We start from the raw sequence: 19,334 nt of genomic DNA on the forward strand, positions 1-19,334 counted from the left end.
GCTCTCAGTCCTGCGGCCTGGACTGAGTCTTCCTTCTCCGTGGGGCTGGCGAGGGGCCGGGCCGGACCGTGGGGCCCTTCCTCCCGTCACTGGGCACCAGCCCTTCCTCATTTTGCTGCTGATTCTAGCCCCAAACAAAACAGGTTGAGCCCTTTTCTTCCCTCTGGCAGTCTCTGGCTTAACGGCTGCCTTCGGAGGCGCTGCAGAGGGCTCTGCCGGCTGGGGAGGGGAGCCCCGGGCCAGCCCTGCCGGGACTGGGACTGTGCGCCTGGCTCCTGGCCCTCGTTCAGCCCTGACTGTGGCAGGAGAGCAAGCTTTGCCGTGGCAGTTGCCTGAGGATGATGCCTCAGCTTCAGTTCAAAGATGCCTTTTGGGTGAGTGAAGACGGCTGTGGGTTTGAGCAAGTGGAGTGTACCTGGGGAGGCCAGCTCAGCTGACGTTTCCTCAGGGCGGTGGGTTGGGGATGTGGCTACCAGAGGGGGGTTTTCTCATAAAAATGATGGCTGATTTTGATCCTTTATTGTCGTGGGGTGAGGGGTGTGACCTGGGCTGTTTCTGAGTTGGAAGTGGACAATGGGGGTCCTCAGTCTGGGGTACTGATTCCTCTGCAAACTTCAGCAAGCAAGGGATGGATATTCTCTGGGATCCCAGGGCAGATCTTTCCTCTGGGAGACCCCCTCTCCACAGCAGGAGCCTTTTAGGAGCATCTGATATATGGCTGGGAACTTGATGAGGACTTCTGAGGTAAAGGAGGAAGGGTCACAGGTCTGGGGACCAGATAAACTTGAATTTGGATTTTGGCTCTGCTATTTAGAGGCTGGACAAGTCATTTTACCTCTCTGAACCTCATTTCTGGCCACCCCCCCCCCCCCCCATCTATATGGTAGAGATAATTAACAAACATACTAGCTGAATGGGAGAGCTAAAAGAGGGGATCTAATGTAACAAAATCCCCTGCATCTCGCTGGAGCACCAAACGGGAATCTCTTGCCCTTACCCCACCCCTCTTCACCCCTCTTCCTTGCAGACCTTAGGGGTCCTTCAGGGAGGCAACAGGGCTGGGCAATTCCTTGTTCGCTTTCTTAAATTCAGCACATGTGTAAATCAAGTCTTTTCCTTGTGAAATTCCAGCGCCCAGCTGGCTTGTGGAGGTGAAATTGCTGGCCCCAGGCCACACAGCCTGCAAGCCCCATTTGGACCCCACCACCTTTTTTCCTGCTGTCTCTCAGCCTACCCCTCTGCTTCTCAAGCGCTGACTGTTCCCAGTGGCTCCCAGGGAAAAGCTGAGACCTCTCTGGTTAGAGCTGAGGAACGTGGCTGTCCTGAGGGCACCCCCTCCAGCCGCGCAGAGGATACTGGCTCTTTGCTCAGTCGGCCTGAACTCAGCCGACAGTCTGGCCTCCCTGGGCCCATTCCTGGGGCCTCCAGCCAGGAGGACGAGAGCTAACGAGCCAGGTCTTCCTTCCCTTCTGGGCCACGCTCTCCTTGGGGCCCGTGGCCAGAGTCTGAGTGGCTCGCTTCCCGCCTGCTCTAACTGCACAGTAGGCTGAGGGCTGTCTCTCTGGGCCTCCATCTCCCCATCTCTACAGAGAGGGGCCGGGACCAGCCCAGAGAAGCCAAGGGAAGCAGACCTGCCTCGGCCCCTTCCAAGCACTAGGCTGGCAGCTGGGACCCATGCGAGCGGGGGGATGCTGCCGTCAGCAGGGGATGCACAGACTGGACAGTGTGTCACTACGTCATTGCTCTGACTTGGAGTGCAGAGCTGGGGAAAAGTTAGGGCTTCCCTGTGGCTCAGATGGCGATGAATCTGCCTGCAAGGCAGGAGACCTGGGTTTGATCCTTGGGTTGGGAAGATCCCCTGGAGAAGGAATTGCCAACCTACTCCAGTGTTCTTGCCTGGAGAATCCCATGGACATTGGAGCCTGGTGGGCTACAGCCCATAGGGTCACAAAAGAGTCAGACATGACTGGGAGACCCACACTTTCACTTGAACATCCAGGTGGTTAGCAGCCCATGGTGGGCCAAGCACACCCTGGCTGTATTTGAGTTCCAGGACGTCTGGTCCAGCCCAGAGCCTTTGGTTCCACCCTCCCGAGGACAGAGCTGGCCCGAGGAGCAGCCCCAAGGCAGGATCTGGGCAGGAAGGGGGTAGGTGGTACAGGAGGGAGCAGGGTGTGGTGGCAGCATTCTACCTGCGGCGGCTTCCTGTGCTGCGTCCCGCCACACTCTGTGCTCGCCCCACCTCTGAGTCGCTTGCAAGTTCTCCTCTCCTCTGCTGCTGGCTCCGGGGACTTGGGGGTAGAGGTGCCACTTCCCTAGGGAGGGCCAAAGCAGGGAGGGAAAGGCCAATGCCCCCGGGCTCTGAATCCTAACCTGTGTCCCAGACGCTCAGCCTGGCCTGGCCGCAAGGACAACTAACTCCAGCACTAAAGACGTGTCAGGCACTGTCCTCAGGACTATGCATCTGTTGACTCATTTAAACCCAGGAAGTGGATGCTATTGTGGCACCCATTGTTCACAAGAAGAGGCCAAGGCACAGAGAGCCTCAGTCACTTGCCCAAAGTCACACAGCTGGGTGAAACCTGGACAGGTTGGCCCCAGTGTCTGCTCTCACTCAGGTGCTTCATTACCTCTTTAGCCATAGCGCCCATCACTGGATTTTTGGGTTATGTTGGTGAAGGAGGGAAAAACTCAGTCCTTCCTACCTCCCAGAGAAATCAGATCAGATGGGCTCCACAGAAGTCTTCTGAACCCCAATTTATAGACAAAGCGGTAAAATGGAAAAGACACAGTGATCCAACCGCCGTGCGGGTGTTAGGGACAGGGCTCAGCCTGCCCTTCCCCCTGGCTTTCCCCCACCCCATGCCCAGGCAATGCCATTAACCACAGCTTGGGAACACGCTGCCTGCAAATGGCTGGTCTGTAGTGGAAGGAAGCCCCTGAGCTAGAAGGATCGTGTCTAATACTGCAGCACTCCCGTTAACCGGCAGCCTCAACCATCCAAAACACAGGTGAGAGCCAGCCTTGTTCACAGCAGCACTTCATTGTGAGCAGGGAAACAAAAATGGTTTCTGAGGTTCTAAGAGTTTGCATTAAAGCTTGTATACTTTACTCATTTGAGATGCCCTATAGCTTTTAGCTAGGGCCCATGAACTCTGATTTTACCCACAGTTTTAACAAGCTTAGTCATGTGGTTTTGTTGACCTATAGATATAGCAAATGGTAGGTATCTACATGGAATCTGACTGATTAAATATTGGTGGGCCTGACCTGTTAGACCCGTTAGGGACAACAGAGGATGAGATGATTGGATGGCATCACTGACTTGATGGACATGAGTCTGAGTAAGCTCTGAGAGTTGGTGATGGACAGGGAAGCCTGGCGTGCTGCAGCCCATGGGATTGCAAGGAGTTGGACATGACTGAGCGACTGAACTGACACTGACCTGTTAGAGACAGTTTCACAGATAGCTGGTAGCCTGATAGTAAGAGAAGAGACAACAACTTATAAAAAGCAGACACAGTGGTTAGAAGTGGTAGAGTTGACCAGTCCTGTCCCTCAATAGGCCTGTATTTGCAATCTTGTCAGTGTGACCATGCAGTATTTATTTATAGCCTACTTCTATCTGCAGCCTAACGTTCAGGCTTCTTTTGGAGTGAGGCTGGGGTGGGCTAGCCACAGGGGAGGGAAGGGATCATTTGATTTCTGTTAATACACACACAGTGATAAAGAAGATCAGTTTTGCAGGAGGTTTGTGACTGAGCCTCAGAACAGGGGGCTGTCAGAGAGAAAGCTGAGGATAAGAGTACCAGGTGTCCAAGCTGACAGGGCCTTAGAGCTCCTGGAATCTGACTCAGCACCAGGCCAGAGGGGCAGAGAATCCCAGAGAATGCGGGATTACCACTCCTTATCCCAGTATACACAGCTTTCCTTGCAGGGGCTCTGCTCTCAGCAGCAGCCAAAGTGTATTGCAAGAAACACCTGTCTGCATCCTCAGCATAGGGCTGGTGAGTGGGCTGTGTGTTTGGTCAACGTTAATAGAATAAGTGGACAAACAGTAAGGGCCTCCATGGTCCTACTGCCTTGCTGAACCCATCTTCTCCTTCATTTTGCTTTAGTTACATTCAACAGATATTTGTTGAGAAGCGTTCCTACTAGGTAATCTAAGCTGGGCCCTGTGATCCTCATCCCCCATTCAAACAGCTGAATGAAACTGTCAGATTACCTTGCCCTAGAAGAAGTCAGGATCGACTTCTGGAGTCTAGAGTTCTTTGATAATGTACCAGGCACAGGGAGCACCCGGAGGACTGCTCTGAGCCGCATTTTCCCCTCCTGCCCTCTCATTGCCTCCCAGACCTATACATCCAACCACTTTTGCAAAGAAGTCACGGGATATTGTTTTAAGAAGGAAAATCTAGTTCTGGACCAGGTTTTATTAAGACCCACATCCTGTCTTTTTCGGGGTTGTTGAAAGGAAAAGTAATGGCCACATATACTCCTTCTCATGACTTTGCTCTTCCCTCCCTACCGTCATGGCTTTGGGCGGAAACCATCAAAGGGGACCTAGAAACCGGGCCTGAACTTTTCCCTCTGACTTGAGGTTACATTTCTCCCGTTTGAGGCTGGGCTCCCTCTCCATTTGGAAATGCTAAGCGAGGAGGTGCTGAGCTCCGCAGCAGAAGACAGAGGAGGTACCACTTCCTTCGGTGGGGAAATGACTCACCAAGGATGCGTGGGCTAGGGGCAGGGGGAGAGGGCTGAGGCCCCATCTGTCTGATCAGCTACTGCGGCCTCTTCCCCTCTCCGGTTCTGAGACTCTGAGGTTCCCTACTGACGAGGAGAAGTGTGGGGGAACACTCCTCTTCTTGACATAATTTTATCTTGAACATGCATGGGCTGGGGTGTGATTTCCTTATCTTCAAAACACCATTGTTAGTGACTGTACAGTCCTCCAATTTGTGGGTTTGGTGGACATGCTGTGAATCCCATCCTCAGCATAGGGCTGGTGAGTGGGCTGTGTGTTTGGTCAACGTTAATAGAATAGGTGGACAAATAGTAAGGGCCTCCATGGTCCTACTGCCTTCCTGAACCCATCTTCTCCTTCATTTTGCCTTAGTTACATTCAACAGATATTTGTTGAGAAGCGTTCTCTACTAGGTAATCTAAGCTGGGCCCTGTGATCCTCATCCCCCGTCCAAACAGCTGAATGAGACTGTCTGATTACCTTGCCCTAGAAGAAGTCAGGATCCTACAGAGGAGCCTACAGTCCATAGGGTCACAAAGAGTCAGACATGACTAAGTGACTTAGCACACACACACGTGATTTATTTATACAATCCCCTGTTGCTGGACATTTAGATTCAGTTCAGTTTAGTTGCTCAGTGGTGTCCGACTCTTTGCAACCCCATGGACTGCAGCTTGCCAGGCTTCCCTGTCCTTCACCAACTCCAGAAACTTGCTCAAATTCACGTTCATTCCTCTGTCGTTTCCTCCTCCTGCTTTCAATCTTTCCTAGCACCAGGGTCTTTTCCAGTGAGTCAGTTCTTTACATCAGGTAGCCAAAGTATTGCAGCTTCAGCATCAGTCCTTCCAACGAATATTCAGGACTGATTTCCTTTACGATTCACTGGTTTGATCTCCTTGCAGTCCAAGAGATTCTCAAGAGTCTTCTCCAACACCACAGTTCAAGAGCATCAATTCTTTGGCGCTCAGCTTTGTTTATGGTCCAACTCTCACATCTGTACATGACTACTGGAAAAACTGTAGCTTTAACTATACAGACCTTTGTCTGCAAAGTTATTTCTCTGCTTTTTAATATGCTGTCTTAAAAAAAAACAGAGATTATTGCCAACTATTTAGCATTCTGGGTCGATCTTTGTGTATCAAGATTTTGCACTTGACGACCACTTCTTGCATAGCTTCCCACATGAGGAGACATTCCTGGGTGGGAAGGTGCGGCCAGTTCTCTGGCATTGGCACTAGCAGCCACTCTGGGACCCTTCAGAGTCCTCTGGCTGGGCAGGAAACTTTTCATCCAGGAAAGAGGGATCAGAGTGGCCTGGAAGGGGCTCTGCTGGGAATCAAAGCCCACTCAGGTTTCGTGGATGGACTTGCAGCAGGGCAGGGCCCTGTGGCCTTGAAGGCCGAGGAGGCCAGTGGCTGAGGAGGGGGTCCTCCTGAGCAGTAGGGGATGGTAGAGGCAGGAGATGGGAGAGAGGGGCCCTTGGCTGGCCTTTCTTTGCCTCCACCTACTGCCCTCCCTGTGCCTTTCTGGCCATGGCTGTTGAAAAGGATGAGAATGGACTCTCTCAGTGCTGGTCACAGAGCTCCTTGAGGCATGGTGTTCTGTGTAAAAAGCACAGAACCAAGCGGTGTGTCTTGTGTGCAACCCATTGTGAAAAGTGGGGGGAAATAAGCATTAGTGTTGGTATAGGCTTGTATTAGGTTTTCCCTGATGGCTCAGATGGTAAAGAATTTGCCTGTAATGGAGGAGACCTGGGTTTGATCCCTGAATCGGGAAGATCCCCTGGAAAAGGGAATGGCTACCCACTCCAGTATTCCTGCCTGGAGAATCCCATGGACAGAAGAGCCTGGTGGGCTACATACAGTCCAGGGGCGTGCAAAGAGTCAAACAAAACTGAAGTGACTTAGCACGCTTGCATGGGCTTGTATTAACAACAAGAATCTCTGGAAAGACGCACAGAGAGCTAATTAAAGTGATGGCCTTTTGGGGGAAGTGAAAGAAGAAAGATTGATGGGTTTCAGGGCTGTGTGGCATTAAGTATTCTATGTACTTTTCTATAGCGTTTGATTGTTGAACCATGTAAATATATTACCCAATGAAAATTAAATTACACAATTAAAAATGAAAAAGAAGATGTTTATTTCCTGTCCTGTGAAAATTCTTTTTTCTCTGAGTCCCAGATATGTCATTCTCAGAGGAGAGGCGGCTGTTCCTGGTTGTTGTTCGGCATCCCTTATGTACCAGGCCCTGTGACACATGTGTCCCCAAATCCACCTTGCAGGGAAGGACTTGCCAATGTCCTCCCATGTCCAGAACGGAGACAGGGGAGGTCAAGGGCCAAGTTTATGGTCATACGTTCAAGGCAGAGCAGGGACACCCGTTAGCTCTGTAGGACCCTATCACATTCTGCCCCTGAATCCAAGGAGACTGGTGAGTTCTTGGTTCAATTTTAATTCCTAAAGGATGGAAGGGTGGCTCCCTATTCGGTAACATTGGTTTCCATGGTTTTGGAAGTAAGGTGATTTCTCTCGCCATAATTGTCTGCAAATGATCACAGATTACATATGCCATTAAAAGGAAAATGTTTAAAAAACAAAACTAAGCAATTCCTGTTTTCAAGCTGAGATCGTGTTTTTAGGTGGCATTTGTGGTTCAGTGGGGTGAACTCTTCCACATACTCTGTGCACACTTTGTGGTGTGTGTGCCCCCAGGGACCCAAGGACTTGGTTCCTCCATACCCACTCCATAGGATGCGGTCGACTGTCTGATGGCCCCAGGTGACTGCAGAGCTTCATGGTTGCCTTCGCCCTGCTTTTGTGATGCCTGCAGGTATTCCCCTGTAGCGTTTCCTGGCTGCTGTGTCCTGGGTCAAGAACGTAACCCACAGCTTCAATTTTGTTCTTGGTAGAAAACAGGATCTGCTTCTTAAGGTCCTCCTTGTTGTCCAGTTGCCAGGAACTCAGGGACTTTGGCTGGCTTCTCCTGGCACCTCCACACAGCCGAGGTTGCTAGCCCCTGGGATGGAGAGGGAGGGCCTTGCTTGGGCTTGGAAAGGTGGGGGAGGACTTGGGAGGTGGTGGGAGGGCAAAGGTGGAAAGCTTGGCATGGGAAAAGGTGTGGAAGGGGGAGTGGTGCAGTGGGTTTGCAAGACGGTTTTCTGGCCCAGAGGACTGCGTACAGTGACTGTAGGAAGGGAGGACCCCGGCTGGGCTTTAAAAGGTCTTGACCAGCCTTGAGTGGAGGCAGAGAGCCTTTCTTCCTTTCTTCACCTTCTCCAGTGACGGATGTTTCTTCTCATGCAAAAAGAGGCTTGGAGGCTGTGGGCTGTGGTTAGGATGCCTGCCTGCCTCAGCTAGAGCCTGTCTGACGCTGCAAATGACACGATGGAGGGAACTAGTTGCGGAAATCGAAACTGCCTCACTTCTAGCAAGAGAGAGTGGTACCCGGTGCCCTGGGGACTGCCCACGCTAGCCAGGGCATCCTGCTGGACTAGCTCTGGAAGGCCCCTCCCTCACGGGCTTAGTCACTCTCTGTGCTCCAGGCTCAGACGGGGGACAGGCCTATTTGAAGCTTCCCCCCTCACTTGCTGAGGGGGAACTTGGAGAATCCTCTCTCCTTTCTGAACTTCAGTTTCCTCATCTGTAGGATATTAGAGTGATTCTCAACTGAGATAAAGGCTTTGAGGATGGAGACACTAAGCACAGTCCTCAGGGGACCACGTGCTGCTCAGCATTGGGAGCCAGTAGACCAGGAAGAGATCCCAAGGGATCCTGACTTATAATTGGATAGGCACCTACAGCGTGAGCCTCAAATGTGGGTCTTCCTAATCTCAGGATGCCTCCCCAACTCTGTTCGCCATTGGATACTAAATTCCACCATTTGACAGTCATTCCTATGGCTTCAGGTGACAAGATGCAATAGCCTCATGAGGCTAGTATTCTTATCCCTTCTTTATAGAGAGAAAATCATTGCTTATAGAGGGGATGTGGGCCTGGGGGTGCCACCCAGATGGACGTTGGGGCTGCTGGGCTAGGCTTGGCTGCTACCTTCCCCGGCCAGGTCAGAACACCCTTGACCTTAGCAAGAGCGTGTGGTGGTTTGCTGAGACATGGCACCCTGAGCAATGGATAAGAGGAGCAGGCCAGTGAGTGACAGGCCCTTCCTCTGATGTTGACAGGCCACCCGCTATTGGGCAACAGGAAGTATCTGCTGCTGTTCCAGAGACTAGCAGCCAGGGTGGGGATGGAGCAGCCAGATGGGATTAGGGTTCTCAACTGCGGAAATAGAAAAGCAGAAGCTGAGCCTAACTCAGAGAAAAAGAAGGGGAGATGGGCTGAGTCAGGAGGGTGCTTGACCTATTCAGGGGACAAGGAGGCCTACGCTGCTGGGGCAGAGTGATGGAGGTGAAAAGTGGTTGGAGATAAGATCAGAAATGTAACAGGGTTCACCAACTCCAAAGCCCAGTGGCAGCTCCAGGTCAATTACATACAAATTTCAGAGTGGAGGAGCAGTAGTTTTCAAAGTTCTCCATTGGTGTTGAGAACTGTGGTTTTTCTGCTGCATGGCCATTGCTGACAGTGAGCATATATATGGCTTTTACCATTTATGTGACCTCATTGGACTCCCTTGTGAATTAGTAGAGGATAGAGGGGATTTTTTTTAACCTTATACAATTACTTTTTTGTGGCCAATGTCAATATACATAACAGAAAATTTACCATTTTAATCATTTTTAAGTGTGCAATTAAGTGGCATCTTTACTCTCATAATGTTCTACCAACCATCACTACTAATTCCAAAACTTTTTCATCATTTCAAACAGAAATTCTATACCCCTTAAATAATAACTCCTTATCTTGCTCCTCTCATCTCTTACTCTGCTTTTCGTCTCTATGAACTTGCCATGCTAGGGACCACGTATAAGTAGAATCAGGCGGTATTTGTCCTGTTTCATTTAGCATAGTGTCTTTAAGGTTCATCCATGTTTTAGCATGTATCAGAACTTCATTCCTTTTAATGGCTGAAAAATATTCCATGCTATGTGTATACCTCATTTTGTTTATCCATTCACCTGTTATTGGGCACTTGGGTTTTTATCTCATTTTTTATATTATGAAAAATGTCACTATGAACATGGATGTACTAATCACTTCATGGCAAATAGATGGGGAAACAGTGGCTGACTTTATTTTTCTGGGCTCCAAAATCACTGCAGATGGTGATTGCAGCCATGAAATTAAAAGACGCTTACTCCTTGGAAGGAAAGTTATGACCAACCTAGACAGCATATTAAAAAGCAGAGACATTACTTTGTCAACAAAGGTCCATCTAGTCAAGGCTATGGTTTTTCCAGTGGTCACGTATGGATGTGAGAGTTGGACTATAAAAGCTGAGCACTGAAGAATTGATGCTTTTGAACTGTGGTACTGGAGACGACTCTTGAGAGTCCCTTGGACTGCAAGGAGATCCAACCAGTCCATCCTAAAGGAGATCAGTCCTGGGTGTTCACTGGAAGGACTGATGTTGAAGCTGAAACTCCAATACTTTGGCCACCTGATGCGAAGAACTGACTCATTTGAAAAGACCCTGATGCTGGGAAAGATTGAGGGCAGGAGGAGAAGGGGATGACAGAGGATAAGATGGTTGGATGGCATCACCGACTCAATGGACATGGGTTTGAATGGACTCTGGGAGTTGGTGATGGACAGGGAGGCCTGGGGTGCTGCGGTTCATGGGGTCACAGAGTCGGACACAACTGAGCGACTGAACTGAATACTGGTTTGAATTCCTGCTTTCAGTTCTTTTGGGTATAATACTAGGAATGGAGTTGCTGGATCATAAGTAATCCTATGTTTAACATGCTGAGTAACTGCTAAGCTATCAATATTTTCCCCAGAAGCTGCTCCATTTACATTCCATCAACAATGCACGAGGGTTCCAATTTCTCCACATCTTCACCAGAGCTTGTTATTTCCTGTGTCTTTTCCCCAATCATAGACATCCTAGTAGGCATGAAGTGGAATTTCATTTTTTGTTTTCTAACTTTGGCTCTTTTTATTTATTTATTTGTCTATCTATGCAACATGTGTGATCTTAGTTCCCTGACCAGGGATCAAACCTGGGCCTGTTGCAGTGGAAGTGTAGACCCTTAACCACAGGTCAGGTGGGGAAGTCCCTCACTGGTGTTTTGATTCATATTTCCCAGTGACTAGTGATGTCGAGCATATTTTTACACTTTCATTGACAATTTGTTTATCTTCCTTAGGGAAATGTCTATTCAAGTTCTTTGCCTGCTTTTGAATTGGGTTATCTTTTTGTTGTTCAGTTTTTAAAGTTCTTTATATAGCCTGGATAGTAATTATTTTAAGTATGACTTGCATATATTTTCTCCCAATTTGTGGATTGTCTTTTCACTCTCTTGATGCTGGCTTTTAATGAAAATTTTTTGTTTTGATAAAGTCTAACTAATTTGTGTTTTTCTTTTATTGACTGTTCTTTTGGTATCATATGCAAGAAAGCATTGTTAAATTCAATGTCTTGAAACTTTCCCCCTATTTTCTGTTCAGAGTTTTACAGTTTTAGCTCTTACCTTTAGGTCATTTATCCATTTTGAGTTAGTTTTTGTATATGGTGTTAAGTAAGAGTCCAACTTCATGCCTTTGAATGTGAATATCCATTTCCCCATCACCTTGGGTTGAAAAGATGGTCTTTTCCACGTTGAATGGTCTTATCCTTGTTGAAACTCAGTTGACCGTATATGTGAGTGCTTATCTCTAGCTTTCTATTTCATTCCATTGGTCTATAAGTCTGTCCTTATGACAAAACTACACTGTTCTAATTGCGATAGCTTTGTAGTGAGTTTTGAAATTAGAAAGTGTGAGTCTTCCAACTTTGTTCTTTTTTTCAATGTTGTTGGCTATTAAGGTCCTGTGTTGAGGTGGTTTTTTTAAATTTTTAATAAAAAAAATAAAGTACAGTTGATTTACAATATTGCATTAAATATACAAAAAAGTGGTTCAGTTATACATATTTTATATATGTATTTATATATATTCTTTTCAGATTCTTTTCCCTTATAGATTATATAAAATATTGAGTGTCTTTCCCTGTAATATACAGTAGCCCCTTGTTGGTTATCTATTTTATATATAGTAGTATCCCTGGTGGGTCAGATGGTAAAGAAGCTACCTGCAAAGTGGGAGACCCAGGTTCGATCCCTAGGTCTGGAAGATCCCCTGGAGGAGGGCATGGCAACCAACTCCAGTATTCTGCCTAGAGAATCCCATGGACAGAGGAGCCTGGCGGGCTACAGTCCATGGGGTCGTGAAGAGTTGGACACGACTCACCCACCAACAGTTTCTCTTTTGCGGCTTCCCTGGTGGCTCAGCTGGTAGCGATCTGCTTGCAATGCAGGAGAGCCTGGTTCGATTCCTGGGTCAGAAAGATTCCCTGGAGAAGGGATAGGCTACCTACTCCAGTAGTCTAGTATAAATCTGCTTCTCTGTTCCTGCCCTGTAAATAGGTTCATCAGTACCACCGGGGCTTCCCAGGTGGCCTGGGAAAGAGCCCCCTCTGCCAATGCAGGAGACACAGAGATGCAGGTTTGATCCCTGGGTCAGGAAGATCCCCTGAAGGAAGGCATGGCAACCCACTCCAATATTCTTGCCTGAAGAATCCCATGGACAGAGGAGCCTGGGGGGCTATGGTCCATGGGGTCACAAAGAGTCAGACATGACTGAGTGACTTAGCAGAGCACACAGGTATCTGCTAATCCCAAACTCCTGACGTATCCCTCCCTCCTTTCCCCTTAGGTAACCATCGTCTGTTTTCTGCCTGTGGATCTAGTTCTGTTCTATGAACAAGTTCTTTTTTTTTTTAGATGCCACATTTCAGTGACATCACATGATATTTCTCTTTCTCTGTCTGGCTTGCTTCACTTAGTATGGTCATCTCTGGGTTCATCCATGTTGCCGCAAAAGGCATGATTTCATTTTTATGGCTGAATAGTGTTTCACTGAATATATGCACCACGTCTTCTTCATCCATTCATCTGCTGATGAACATTTAGGTTGCTTCCATGTCTTGGCTATTGTGAACAGTATTGGAATGAACAATGGGATGAAAGTATGTTTTTGAATGATGCTTTTCTCTGCATATATACCCAAGAATGGGATTGCAGGATCATATGCTAGCTCTATTTTTAGTTTGTTAAGGACCCTCCATACTCTTCTCCATAGTAGCTGTACCAGTTTACATTCCCACCAACAGTGTTGGAGGGTTCCTTTTTCTCTACACTCAAAGTGTTTTTATGGATGAGGAAACAGGTTTGAACATTTCTGAGGTGGTGCCAGTGATAAAGAACCTGCCTGCCATTGCAAGAGACACAAGACTCGAGTTCAATCCCTGGGTCAGGAAGATCCCTTGGAGGAGAGCATGGCAACCCAGTCTAGTATGCTTGCCTGAAGAATCCCCATGGAAAGAAGAGCCCTGGCAGGCTACGGTCCATGGGGTGGCAAAGAGTTGGACACGACTGAAGTGACTTAGCACGCACACGTGGGGTTGCCACCAGTCTATGACAACCCCCCTCTAACTCTCCCAAGCCTGGATATACATGGAGAGACACCACCCCAAGAGAGAATCCCCTTGGGATGGTGGGTTCCTCCTTAGAGTTGCCCTGCCTCTGGCCCCTGGGAAGGCCCATGACTTCTGAGCTTCCTTGAGTCCCCACCAGCTTTCATGCTTCAAGCACAATTGTCCCATAGGCTGCAGTCACCTACTTCTTCAGTGGACTATGAGAAGGCCTTGAGGGAACTGATGTCTACCTTGGCCCTCGTCTGCTTAGACCTGAGAGGCCTTTGAAAATCAGGATTTCTGATCCTCAACTTCCCAACTGTCAGCCACTGAAGCAAAAGAAGTGCCCTTCTTTGTCACCTCTTGAATGTTTCTCCTTCATTTGGACCAGCTCTGAGACCACTCTCCCAGACCTGGGGATCCCAGACTGCAGGTGGTAGGAAGGTCCAGAAGGTCATCTGGGGTCAGTCCACACAAACAGGGTGAGGTGGTAGCCAGGGGATCAACAGAGACATCTGGATCAGTGTCCATGGAGCTGTTGTGAGGACTGAAATTGTGGGGCATGAAGGTCTGCACAGCATGAGGGTCTGCACTACTGGACGGCAGCACAATAGTAGGTGCTGAGCTGGGGTCTGCAGTTGTTCCCACTCTGACCCAGATGAGGATGGAAATTGATGCTGGAACCAAAGGAACAGTGTGGCTGATTCCAGGGTCAGGGGAAGACCAGCAGCTAAAACTAGGCCTCAGGGCAGGGCAGCAGCTGCCGTGAGGTTGCTGGGATTTTATTTTAGTGTGCAGATCACCCCTAAGCCTAGAAGGGCTGCAGGTTCAGTGAGGGGAGGAGTTTGCACTCCAGGATCCAGCGGTCTTGGTTTGAGTCCCACCAACACGTTTGGTGCAATGCAGGAGACACAGGAGGCAGAAGTTCGATCCCTCGGTCAGGAAGATCCCTTGGAGGAGGAAATGGCAACCCACTCTGGTATTCTTGCCTGGAGAATCTCATGGACAGAGAAGCCTGGTGGGCTCTAATCCATGGGGTCGCAAAGAGTCAAACATGACTGAACGACTAAACAGACATCAACAACGTGTGGGTGCAAGTGAACGCTGAGAGGGAGAGTTAAGCAGTGATGGTCCCCGAGAGAACAGGCTTGCCCCAGAGCCCCAGGACCCCAGAGGTGGCACCTTGCTCCACTTAAAGATGTGCTTTCCCTCAGTGCTGCTCTGTGCCTGATACACGCTGGCTGTGTGGGCCAGGGTAAAGCAATTCCCAGTCTCTAACACAGAACCCAAAGATGGTGGAGGGCGCCATCTTTGTCTCTCACACTGCCTTTAGCACCGAGCGCCCTGCTTGGATTCCATTGCGCTTGTGGTTGAGCCCTCCACGCTCTCAGTTTCTAGCTCCTTGTCTGTATTAAACCTATCACTGTGGTTAAAAGCCAGGGATGTGCTCAAATGAATGTTAATGGCCTAATAAAGGCAAGAGCCCCACATGCAGACCCCTAGCAGGTACAGGAGACCCAGAAAGCCCCTGGGTAACCAGAGCCCAAGGGTCAGCTCTGAGGTCCAAAACCTGCCAAGGGCAGCAGAGGAGGCTGAGGGGCCTTCTGCGGTGGCTGCCGGGGGTCTCTTCCTGCCTTTGAGGAGAGGTGTGAGGAGTGGGCCCATCTCTGTCTTGAGTAAGTCTCGAGCCCAGAAGAATCTGCCAGTTCTCACCCTGCAGCCGTTTATACCGCCAAGCAAGACACCCCGCCTTGGCCCTGTGAGCGTCCAAGTCCAAGTGTTCATTCTGCTTTACGGATGAAAAACCTGAGGCTGAGACTGGACGCAACCAATCGAGATAAGTGTCACAGCTAGGATCCAAACCCAGCTCTCCTTTTTAATGTCCTTTCTTGGTTTACTTTCACTTAACATGTACTGATCACCACGGCCACCCTTTTCCAGGAGCTCATTAAGTCTCAGGATGACCTCTGTTGGGCTCCTACGTATATTATTCCATTTAGTCCTCAGGGCCCCTGGAGGGAGGGCAGTGTTTCACAGCCCTTTTATAGAGGAGGGGCTCTGTGCACGGGAGGTTAAGTAACTTGCCCAAGTTCACACTGTCTGTATGCATGGGCTTGGCCAGGACCAGAACCCGATGCCTGGACTCTTTCCACACCCCCTGCCTGAACTTCTTCTTGATAAGGGGGTGTACCCATGGGCCATCCCCTGGCAGGTATAGGTGGTGTGCAAGGGGTGATGCTTGGGGAAAGGGACAAGTAGAAACAGAGCCTTGGCTATCAGTGCTAGCCCCCAGTTCCTGGCTGGTCACTCACAAGCTGGAACCCGTGCAGCAAGGAGCCGTGGGGCTGGCTCTGCACAGGGTGTGGTCACCGCCTGTCCTTGCTTATGGGTCAGAGTCTCCTCTGGGGCTTAGTGTCTGGGGTGGCTCAGTAACCTCCATCCACCTTCCCCACCTGCCCTCAGCCCTGGCCTGACATCTGCCTCCTGCCCACCTACAGAGGAGCCGTGTGACCGGGGCCAGCCACTCACCTTCCGTGCGTATGTGTGTCTGTCGCTTCAGTCGTGTCTGACTCTCTGCAACCCCATGGACCTTAGCTCACCAGGCTCCTCTGCCCATGGGGAATTCTCCAGGCAAGAATGCAGGAGTGGGTTGCCATGCCCTCCTCCAGGGGATCTTCCCAACCCAGGGATTGAACCCACGGCTCCTGCATTGTAGGCGGCTGCTGAGCCTCAGTCTCACCTGTGACATGGGGCAATCAGGGTACCGTCCTGACACTGCAGGCTTCTCTGAGAATTAGAGGCACAGAGGGCACAGGCTTCTACCGGTCCACACACCACCTACCCTGCTCCCTTCTCCTGACCTGGGAACCTGGCCCTGGTTCCCGTTACCTCCTGGGAGGGTCCCACTGCTGGCTCTGCCTGACTCCTGGAGCTGCTCTCAGGCCACCGCTTCAGACTCCGGCCCTGGCCCTTCAGGCCCCTCTCCGCTCACAGCTCTGAGCATCAGGCTTCCAGTCTCCTGAACCCGAGGGGCTCAATGCCACCTCCAGGCCTCTGCCCAGACTTGTGTTCCCTCTCTGCCCTGTCCCTTATGCTAACTTCTGCCCATTTTGGTTTCTTAACGCAGGAGGAAGACGTGGGGGATTGAGCTGGGCCTTTAAGAATGGAGGGGAAGTGAGCAGTGCTTCACAGGATGGGGGAGGGGAGCGCAGTAGAGGAGGCTTTTCCTTCCTGATGTTGGAGGAGGCCTACTTGAAAGAACAAAGTCACAAAGTCGGAAGCCAGCACGCTTACACACTTGGTGCTGAAGTCGGGACAAGTTATATAACCTCTCTCATCCTCAAATCCTCACGGGGTCTGTATTACTGAGATGAGGCCCCAGGTTGGCACAGTAGGTCCCTTTCTGGTACCTGTGCTATTCCCCGGCCTCCAAACTCTGCAATGTGGGATTCCTAGGAGCCCCTGAATATTCACAGGGCTCTAACAGCGCCCCTCTCCCCCTCACCCAAGGCTGCAGGAAACAATCAACCCCAGGTCTCCAGGTTCCCCAAAGCTTGTGGCCCAGCTGGGTCCCAGGTCAAGGGCCTGGACATCTCAGGGACCATGCAACGCAGCTGCTTGGGTGAAGAGGCCTCAGCCCAGGGCTCAGTGGGGATCTAGAGCCCTCTGGAAACTCATTTCTAATCCCAAGCCCCAGATTAGCTCATTTAACCACGTTCAATGTGCTTTTGTTCCTTAAGAGTCTATCTGCTTTCTCGGCTCTCTCCCTTTGACGCCTATCCTGAGCCATCTTGGAAAAGCCATAAATCACCCCACATCTGCCTGCTTATGGATGGACCCCTCCAATCTTTAAGTCAGGGGACACCTAGACTCAGAACACCCAGTTGGACACATCATCTGAGGCTTGAATCCTCTCTGCAGAATCCCTAACCTGCTTACCAGATCCTAGCTACGGGGCACTCTCAGCCCAGCAAAGCAACTTACCTGTGTTCCATATATGGGGCCACATGGAGTCTTGGAAAGTCCTTTGTACCGATCTGGAGTTGGCCTCCCTGTCTACTCCCCTGTGAGTCCTGGCTGAGCCTCTGGGGACACCAAACACAGATGCTCCCTCTTTCACTGAAGGCCCCACAAAGGCCTATAAATGATCACATTCCTTATTGGCTCCTCAAGGGCTGAGGCCTGGCCTTCTCTGTACCCAACCCTCCTCCTGGGATTCTCTGGGTAAACATCCAGCTTGCTCACTGAAGTCTCTGGTTCATCCATCCATCCATCCACCCATTCATTCATCTATCCACCCATTCATCCATCCATCCACCCATTCATCCAAGCCATACCTGAGTATCTGTTCTTTGCCTTCTTTCAGTTTAGTAATCAATAATGGGGGAGACGAGATCTGCTGTGGGGTACTAGCCGTGGGGCAGTGGAAAGATCCTGGCTGCTATTCATTGACTTATCTTCTCTGAGACTCAGTTTCTTTATCTGTACAATGGGGATAGTAACATGTTGTACAAAGTAGCGGGGACGGGTCTGTCTGGCTTATTTAAGGTGCTGGGTAACTAGTCATTGAATTGCAAACAAATGGTCTGGTCTTCTACTTGGGGCAGCTCAGGAGCCAGCTGTCATAAAGGCACGTCCACTTACTTGAGGGCCTCCCTATGTCCGTAGCCTTTATCCAGTGTATTTGCGGAGCATTGCTGTAGAGACGTGGGCACTGGGACCCAGGAGGCAAACCGCCCCACGTTCTGCCTTCTCCAGAGTTCAGTACTCACTTCTTCAGGTGTTCTGACAGTCCCAGTGGTTTTGCTTCTCAGCCCACAGCAGACAAGCAAGAGTGGACGGGTGGCTAGTAAACTAGCCACGGTAGGCGCCTTGGCCACAGAAGTTCCTTCTGTTAAACTGCGGTGAAATTAGAAGGCGAAGTCGCCCGAGTGCGGTGCAGCCTATAATCGTATTCAAAATCGCTGTCCTTGGCGTCCGGGGCTTCCTGAGATAAAAGGACTGAGTCCAGTCTCCTCTGTCTCTTTTTCTACCAGTAAAAGGTGATTTTTAAAAAAGTTAGATTAAATATATAAAGAGCCTAGCAACCCAAGAGCAAGTCAGTTATTAGAAAGGTTTCTGACGGTCTCTGAACTTGGCAAGGCGCAAGCAAGAAACTTGAATTGTCTCCTTCCGCCTTCCAAAGCGGTAGTGGTAGCTCTCCCTTCCTTACCCCTGGACATGTGTTAGAGCGTGTCCAGTCCTTTTCAGGTCTAACTCCCTCCAGTTCAACCTCGTATCAAGATCTCACTTTGTTGCTCACTTGAAAGCTCCCCAGTCTCCCTCCACTTTGCCAGTGATTGGAAGCCTATGACGCGCACAGGGCACAGGGTCGGTCTCTTCACCCCCACTACTTATTGCTTCTGGCATCTCTATAGACGGCGTGGGTGAGGGGTCGGAAGGTCTAAAGGGACGAAGGGTCTTACTTCCCTGGTGCAGTTGCAGCTGGTGCAGCAGGGGACTGATGCCCACAGGTCAGCTCTTCCTCTCCTGGCTACTTTTGCAGGTCCTTTGGGGACCTTGCCCCCTGGCTATCCCACTCTCTTCCCTGCAGCTGTCCGCGTCTGATCCCTCCCAGCTGCACCTCATCATCTACTCCATGCAGCTTTTTCCGGGGGCTCCTCTTTTGCTGCCAGGCATTTCTCACCAGCCGAGACTTACAGGCAGCTCTTCCCAGCCACCTTCCCAGCCTCCACTTGGTTCCCAGGAGACATATGGGTGTCAGCCCCCAGCTGCTCCCTTCCAGGCCTCACACGCCCTCGGACTCCCCTTGGGCAGCTCCAGCCCACCCCTGACTTCAGACATCTCCAGGTAAGATGCAGTTATGGTTGCCATGGTTTCCAAAAGCCAACGGACACACAGCAGACTCCAGGCTGAAAGGACAGTTGAAGGTCACCTCCTCTCCCCAAACCCATAACACAGTCAGGCGGCCCCAGAAAGGACAAGGGCTTCACCAAGACTACCCAGCTTCTTCCTGACA

At 50.2% G+C, this 19,334-nt stretch overlaps 1 protein-coding gene across 2 annotated transcripts in view; it reads left to right on the forward strand.

Annotated features, from left to right (window-relative positions):
- Positions 1-208: 208 nt before the first annotated feature.
- PSTPIP1 (proline-serine-threonine phosphatase interacting protein 1) overlaps positions 209-19,334 on the forward strand; it is a 44,129-nt gene continuing 25,003 nt past the window's right edge. For both annotated transcript variants that reach the window (XM_052659816.1, XM_052659817.1), the window contains exon 1: positions 209-374. In XM_052659816.1, coding sequence (XP_052515776.1) covers positions 339-374 — 36 coding nt within the window. In that variant the 5' untranslated portion in view covers positions 209-338. The remainder of the gene's footprint in view (positions 375-19,334) is intronic.

This window comes from Budorcas taxicolor, chromosome 21, assembly GCF_023091745.1.
Source record: "Budorcas taxicolor isolate Tak-1 chromosome 21, Takin1.1, whole genome shotgun sequence".
NCBI lineage: Eukaryota > Metazoa > Chordata > Mammalia > Artiodactyla > Bovidae > Budorcas > Budorcas taxicolor.